The 8,274-nt window shown below is 46.3% G+C and overlaps 1 protein-coding gene across 1 annotated transcript; it reads right to left on the reverse strand.

The window, feature by feature from the left end:
- Positions 1 to 2,392: 2,392 nt before the first annotated feature.
- FAM180B (family with sequence similarity 180 member B) lies at positions 2,393 to 6,986 on the reverse strand. The gene is made up of 3 exons (XM_061462112.1): positions 5,933 to 6,986; positions 3,646 to 3,725; positions 2,393 to 3,062 (listed from the first exon to the last, which is right to left on the reverse strand). The coding sequence occupies exons 1-3, from the start codon at positions 6,018 to 6,020 to the stop codon at positions 2,619 to 2,621; spliced, it is 612 nt and encodes a 203-aa protein (XP_061318096.1). The 5' UTR covers positions 6,021 to 6,986; the 3' UTR covers positions 2,393 to 2,618.
- Positions 6,987 to 8,274: the final 1,288 nt, after the last annotated feature.

The raw sequence follows: 8,274 nt of genomic DNA on the forward strand, positions 1-8,274 counted from the left end.
TACTGAGCCAGTCTGCGTACACTCTTTTATCATCCGTGTGTGTGAAGTGTTGGTACCTCTCATGATATTAACACAAATGTCACAATATTTGGTGCTTTTCTTAATCTGACATCAATGGAGTCAAGAAGCTGTTTGAGAATCTCAGCTTGCATTTAATGAAAATAATACATTTAGACACAAACCAAGAAGTGGGCTTCTAGCTCTTGCAGTAAAGGATGAGGGCTCAAATCTATGAATGGAGCATCCTCTGAAAGCTCAGAAACAAGGTAAGTAAGAAGAAAAAAATATGTATCTTTAAATCCCTTCATATATGGGTCAGAAGCAGGCTCATAATGATAAGTGTGAGTAGTATCATGCCAAGCAATGGCAGGGTTGACTGCTATTCACCAGAAATTAGCTCCTTGACCACAAGAGCACAAGGATATGGCTGATCTGCCATATGCTGTATTGGTATCACAGCGCAAACAGGATCAAAGGCACCATTAGGTGATACTTTCAGCATCTTTATTCAGTAGTTTCTTACACACTGTGTTTGCCGAACCATAGTGCTGGTGTAGAGGGACTGGCTGTGGAGAGCCCTGGCATGTTCCCACAGGGCAGTAAGGACTGACAGCAGGACCCAGGGGGGCAGTAGGAAAGCAGGAGGCTGGAGGCTTCATCACAGTGTGACTGATGCTGTTTCCATTGAGCCAAACCCTAGTTTGTCTCCCCAGATACATAAACTGAAAAGTGGCAGGTTGGATGAGGCTTGGAGCAACCTGGTTTAATGGAACATGTCTCTGCCCATAGCAGGGAGGTTGGAACTAGATAACCTTTAAGGTCCCTTTCAAACCAAACCATTCTATCATTCTATGATCTTGAGCATGCATAAAACTTTGTGACATGACTCGAGTTTAATTTATAATCTGGTCAACACATAGCGATGCTCTTAGACTGGTCCTAACAATATCCTGAATTCAAAACAGGGTGTTTGCATCTGGATCACCAAGTCAACCCCCTCAGCTTTTACCCACACATTAACATAGCTCAGACTGTATATTCTCCAACCAGACAACTTCCCTTTATTCCAGTGCCATCCCTTCTCAGCTTTTTGATGATGCTCTCTGCTCACACTGAACTTGTCTGCAGCCACTCCCTGCCTTTATCACTGCATACATACCCGAGACACTAAAGACTGGGGGCGTATGTGGGAAAAGGGTGAAGGGTAGTGGTTGGAGGTATGTGAAAAACAGCATAAGAATAGAAGAACATTAGGTGGGACACTGGTTTACCGGAAGTTATACTTCAAATAAAATGCTACATCCTTTGGGGAAAAAAAAACCAACAACAAAACAACAACCAACCTGCTTTATGGGCTGTGTAAATCTGCCTCCTCCTGTCATAGCCCTAACCTGACCTCTAAAACTATTCTCTGTAACATCTTGCTTCCAGGCTTCTTATTCCTGCCTCGCCACTTCTCCTCTCCATCTGTTGGGCAACAATGGCTTGGAAAAAGATTAATGAAGGCAAAAGGCAGCAATTCCCACTTTGAATTTCGCACATGCCTCCTTTGCTGAGCATGGAAAATTAAGAGTATATTGATAGAAAGAGAATTATGGATGCCATCATCTAAGCACATGCAATGAATGTGCAAAATTAATGTACCTACAATGGCAGCAGGAAACTTAGTAGAAACAAACAAAAAAATTAAAACCCTTGTTATGTTTATTTAATTCCACATTGCAGTGTGTAAGACAGAGAAAAGTTAATGATCTCTTTCTATACAACAATCGTATTTCTCATTTTGAGGATGGAGATCACATATTTATTATGTTTGGCTTGTAAAATGCCATAGCTGTACAAAATAAACTTCATAGAAGAGGTAAAATCTGCTCCAGAAATAACTAGGTCACAATCCTCAGGAATTTAAATGAGCCCTAAGGAAGTATATTCCTGATAACTGGCACAAAGCAGAGTACATGTGTAAATATGATATGCAAATGCTAGAATGCTTCACGGAATACATATATTTTCAGGTTTCTTTTTAAATAAAAGTAAATACTTGATATGGGAAATTATTATGGACACATAAAATGCGACGCCACATGAGCAGAAAGCTGAAATTAAATAGGTGACCTGTATCATGAAACACAACAAAATCTGCTTAGCTGGTTTAAAAAAAGGAGAAAAGATGCTGTGTTTGGCTGAGACCACAGGAGGAATACAAGGAGGCTGAACTGACTGATCTGAAATGAAGTCAGCTAGGACAGCAGTGTGACTTCCTGGAAAAACACTGCCAGGGCACCTCTCCCGGAAGCATCAGAGATTGACAGATAACACATCTGAATAGCACTGCCCCCTTCAGCACAGCCCACTTAAACCCAAAACACAAGCAGAACAAAAACAAAAAGGAGAGAGTGAAATGCACTTTATAAGGAGAGAGTGAAATGCACTTTATGGTTTTGTCCTATTTAACTTAAAAGCTTGTGCAGAAATCCTTACAGAGTTGGCAGTGCATCGCAGAGAGCAGGGCAAAAAGGTGTGGTGTATTTGCACAAAGTCCTGAATAATGTGGAAACCAACATAACCAAGGATGCAGCTGAAGTCAGGTGTGTCCTTTCCTATGGTAGTTTCCTTTATTAAGTGTCTCTCTTGGTCCTGGCCAGGTTAGAGCGGTAGAGATGTTTCAGGGATGCTAAATGAGAAGGCTTCTCCTTCCAGGGCCAGGAAGCCAGGAGCAGGGTGGTGTTTGCAGGGCAGAGCCCCTTGCAGAGGTCACGAAAGATTTCATCCACCAGTTGGGAGAAAAAACCAATCCAGAGATTTTTATCCAGACCCTGCGTGGAGCGAACCTGATAGGCACAGTAAACACTGGTGAAAAGCAGGCGGTCAAACCCCACTGGAGGCAAGGGGGTATCAGTCAGTGAATAGTAGCTCAGGTGCTGCTCAATCTCTGCTGGTGTTTTGGGAACTTCCTCCTCTAAAACGTGCATGAACCACCGTGCCGGGCGCAGGGAGGCCAGCTCTTCATCCCGCAGCCGGACTGTGCTGTTGGCCTGAACATCCAGCCCTCCCCACAGCATCTGGAAGGGAAGAGCAGCACGTGAAGCCCAGCACAAACCCTCCGCCAGTTATAACCCAGCTGTAAAGCCATCTGCAAAGCTGCCAAATCTCAGGCCACACCGACAGGCGGCTGCTCCCTGACTCGCTGCCCACAGCCCGCCTCATCCCACTCCATGTCCTTCTTTGCCAGCCCCACACCCCTTTTCTGACCGCCCCACACTTCAGTATCCCTATGGGACCCATCCAGCTCTGTCCTCCCGCCCTGCCACATCCGCCTCATTCCCACCCACAGCGGCTCCCCAGTGCAGCTGCCTCGGGAGGGGGGCTTGGCCACTTGGGGAAGTCACCCATCCCATCAGGATGGTCCCTTGTCCCACCCCAGAGGTTTGAGGTGCCATGGAGGGGATAAGAGCCCCCCCTCAGCTGCACCCCACAATGGGAAGGAGCACAAACGCATTAGGGCATTGCTGAGGTGTTCTCCAGGCACTCCCGAAATCCAGGAGGGATGAGAACAAGCAGAACGTGTGAGTTTTTACATGCAGGAAGGTGGGACCATGGACACTAGCAGTGCCTTGGCCCAGGGGCCCCCAACACCCCAGAGACCTCTAACACGATGTCAGCATCCTCTGGGCTGCGATGGGGAGTGTTGGCGCCGGCACCATCCCTGCTGTAAGGATGTTCATCTGGAAGACATCAGGCAGAGTTTGGTAGCGCACGACCAGGGCCCTTCCTGTTTATGTTTGTCATTTGGTTCTCAATAACATCTTCAATGTTTCTGAGCTGTCACTCACAGCTTGCCAAACATGGCAGATGCTGACCATGGGGTTTTGATAAGCAAAACAAGCTTTTTAAGAGGAAAAAAAACCCACTTCTTTTAGGACAAGCAGAAGTGTTTAAGGGAGGCAAGTGTAACTTTTGGATATGACAGCCCTTAATCCTGCCAACAGAGCTAAAGCAATGGCAGCAAATGCATTTGCTTTGACAGGCAGGAAGGAAGCTTTTCACACTGAGAATGGGTGGGTTTTGAACTGATGGGGTTTGGTTGCTTGGCAGCTTTTGCTGGAGAAAGCAACGCTTCCCAGTGGAAGGAGATTGCTGGGAGGCTCCTCGACCTGCTGGTGGAGACATACCCTGATGCTTATCCTGGTTTTATACTTCCCTGAGCATCTGCTGCCAGCAGAGGCAAAGTGTGGGAGGCAAAGAAACCTGGTCGGATGCATTATGGCTCTTATGTCCAGCTAATTCCTTGCTGGGCCACCCTATATCATTTAAAAGGGCAAAAAAATATACAAGGTGAGAGGAATGGGAGTTTATTAAAATGAAAGTCACATTAATCCTAAGAATTCTTAATTTTTCATTAAATAACACTTTTAGTGTTTTAACTTTTTGCATTTATTTTGTCTTTATTATTTCCTTCTTGGTGAAAAAGGAGACACAAGCAGCCTCAGTCCAGGACTGTGACAGGGAGGCTGCATCCCCTCCCTTTTCTGTGCTACTCAGCATAGTCGCACAGCCAAGACCCTCTTCTGCTTCTTACAGACTCATCCTTAAGGTCAAGAAACACAAAATGGAAAAGGCTCATATAAAATATAAGCTTTCAGACACCTTTTTAAAAATTATTTTTATATGGATTAAAGCTTTTTTATGTAAAAAAGAGGGAGAATTTATATTAAAGAGTGCAGAGTTAAGGTCAGCAGGTGTTTATAGAGAGTAGAAAAATCACTGAACACCGTGTGTGTGTAATGACCACTAACAAACTGCACTTCAAACTTTCCATCCTTGATTAAAGCTTACCAGGGAGATGCACAAGCTGCCTGAAGAAGTGCACTGCCACCCCCAGAGCTGCAGAGATTTGTTTCTCTGCACAGCTGCAGGCTCCCTGATCCAAGCCAGCCGTGGCTTTGGAACGCGAGCAGGGATGTATCTGCTCTTTCCTACTCCTCCATGGATGAGCCAGGAAGGCTTTTAGCTCAGGTAAAAATACTGCATCATCTGAATCTGTCTTTGCAGGGCTTCTCTTTGCTAACTGGTCCTCTAGGTTCACAGATCTCTCTATTGAATGATTCCTCTACATACGATTGGATTCAAAGTCAGTGTATTTGGTGACTAGCTGCCAAAATGCTGTCTTTTAGTAACTGTCTCACGAGTATGTGCACTGTTAGATCCCTGAGTAGAGCAAAACAAACATCAAACAAATCATAACAAATAATGTATTGAAATAATAACATAAATATCCTCTAGAGATGGGGAAAAAATGTCCCTCGTTTACTTGAACATCCAACAATTGATTGTTTGTTTGTTTTTCCCAAAAAGCATCTGGAAAATCCACAAGAATTCTTGCAGAAGCAGATTTTTTTCAGTGCAGACTCAAGAAAACCTTCCCCCTGCCACTGAACGTCACAGCAGGTCTTTATCCTACAAGTAGGTACAAGTGCCTCCTCCAGTGATCCGGGACTCCAGATCTCTCCCATGTCAGCACAGCCAGCTGGAGCATTTGACCATATTTAGAGTCACGGAATCACAGCATGGTTTGGGTTGGATGGGACCTTAAAGCTCATTCATTTCCAACCCCTGCCACAGGCAGGGACACCTTCCACTAGAGGAGGTTGCTCCAAGCCCCATCCAACCTGGCCTTGAACACTGCCAGGGGTGGGGCAGCCACAGCTTCTCTGGGCACCCTGTGCCAGCGCCTCAGCACCCTCACAGTAAAGAATTTCTCCCTAATGTCTGATCTAAATCTCCCCTCTGTCAGTTTAAAGCCATTCCCCTTTGTCCTGTCCCTACCTGCCCTTGTCAAAAAGCCCGAGGAAGCAGGCAGTCTCACACCACTGGCATTGCAGGAACATTTCCCAAGCCAAGAAGCCACATCCCGAGCAGGTGCATTTCCTACCTGTGAGCCTCTGGGATCCAGCAAACACGCACAGGATCAGCCAGGCATTGACCTGCTCCGGGGCCATAGCAGCACTGCTCCCACCCATGCACGGACAGTGCCCTGCGTGGAGTGAAGGCTGTTTGCAGTGGTGTCCTCCCCTGCTGCTTCTGGTCCCAGCAGCCTCTGTTGGAACAGATCCCTCTTTCTGTGTTTCTGGTTACAGTCCTGGGAAGGGCTTGCAGTTCAACTTGCTGACCCCGAAGGATATTTTCCATCGTATTTCGGAAACTTGGAAGACTTTGTTGCAAAGTTTTTGGCAGAATCGTTTAAGCTTCTTTTCCAAAGACTGGCTTCCCGCTGCAGTGTATTGTAGGAAGCTATCGTTTGCACTACACAAATGACTCTGAAGAAGGGAGGTCCCTTCCGTGTCCGCACTGCACCTCTGTCACATCTCTGTGACACTTCTGCTCGGCTCTTTGGCTTCATTTTCTGTTTTCCTTTTTCCTGAGTTTCAGAATCTGCAACCGGCCCTGAACTGTCACAAACAGATAAGGCCAGCAGGCTTATCCATGATTCATGGAAGCAGATTCAGGGAAGAGCAATAGCAGCCAAAACATACAAACAGGCAGAAGAAACGTCATTTGCTCAGTTCTGTATCAAACCTCCCAGAGGGAGAACTTGGTACAGCAAACAGCAAGGATCAGAGCCAGGCAGGCTTTAGCCCCTCATGGTCCTTTCCTGTGACAAGACCTGGGGGTTATGATAAGCACAGTTTTCCTTAGATGTTGTGAATTACAAGGCTGAAACTACATCTGATTCCCTTCACAGCAGATCGATGTTCTCTACACATCTTTGCACTTTTCTTAGGGCCCAATCCCCAGTCAAGCTGTTCTATATTTCTATTCTGCATGGCACAGTATGGTCCTGGCTTCTCCAGCAGTTTCTGGGATGCCAGCGTTATACAAATAGATATGTATAAAGAAGTAACAGTACCATCTCCCTGAGCTTAAAGGGGAAAAGGCCCAGAAAAGAGAGGAGGTGGAGCTGATACTCACACCTTTCTCAACAAGTTACAGGGTGTCAGTTTGTAGTGACTACTGTCACCATGTATTTTACTGAAGGTAGGGACGATGCTCCAGTCGATAAGCTGGCAGCCTGCAAGGTAGCTTGTCTCTTCTGAACCTTCCAGGGTCTGTAGCTGTACCTGGCAACGTGTGGACCCACACCAGCTGTGAAGAAATGCAGCACATAACGGAAGAGTCCCAGATCTAACTCTTATGTACCCAGAGTCCTCAATACCCACAGCCATTCTTACCCTCAGTTTGGATGAAAATAAGACCTGTGTTTCTGTCATAACCTTGGCTATCTTCAGATCAGGCTACACTTCTTTCAGTCTTCATTATTTTCTCCTGCCTACGCTTCAGTTGTGCCCCTTTCCTCTGGGATGAGATATCTTTCATTAAGCTGTGAATCACAGGCTACTCAAGAGGCAGATAGCAGTGACCCATCTGTGCAGTGAGATGGATGTGCCTTCTGTTTTGTGTCAGAGTCCCTTACGATCCACAGTGTACACATGACTTTAGAAGTCACTGTGCCAAAAGCCCCTGCACCTCATAGACCATGAAATCGCTTCCCTTTAGCATGAACAAGGAGTCCAGGATCTTGGCCAGCATCTGCAAAGGCCATATACGATTTTGTCAGCAGGATCATTTCCTAGGAACAGTTTGCAGCTGAAGTGCCCAGAGGATACCCATGATGGTGAGAGAGATTAGAGAGGAGGTTCAGAGGCTGTGCTTAGCAGACTGATACAGAGGCAGGCAGGGGACAAGAATCAGTGGTAGATGCTGCCTTGAGCTAGGGGAATTTTGCAGAATTTCCTCACTATCCCACATAGAAAAGCACTTGCAGAGTGCAAAGATATCCCTTAGCTGTTTGCAAGCAGCAGAAGTTACATGGTACACAGAAACAAGCGGGGTTTCTGACAGCTGTGCATGGTCCCTGCATGTACTATTGCAACGGCAGTGAGCCTGCTCCTCCTGATGGATCTTGTCCTTGCCAGGTATTCACAGCTGAGTGTGCACAGCCCTGCCCCTCTGCACCCCACCTGGCCGTACCATCTGCTGTAGGAGCAGTTTCAACACATCACATCAAGCTAGGTTTCTGCAGGGGCACCTTGACTGGTTTCATTCTTTCCACCATAACCTCCTGAAGTAAGGAGATGGGAAAGGGGAACAAGATAGGAAGGATTGTAAACTGCAGGAGCTGTCTGGATGCTGGTTGAGACACGAGGTGTGGTTAGTACAGTACCTAAAAAGCCTCTTTGGGAAGCAGGTTTCTTTGAGATTGGACTGCAGGGAGAT

This window comes from Pezoporus flaviventris, unplaced genomic scaffold, assembly GCF_033815535.1.
Source record: "Pezoporus flaviventris isolate CSIRO_AGI_PZ_B2104156 unplaced genomic scaffold, CSIRO_AGI_Pfla_v1 ptg000035l, whole genome shotgun sequence".
Classification (NCBI taxonomy): domain Eukaryota; kingdom Metazoa; phylum Chordata; class Aves; order Psittaciformes; family Psittacidae; genus Pezoporus; species Pezoporus flaviventris.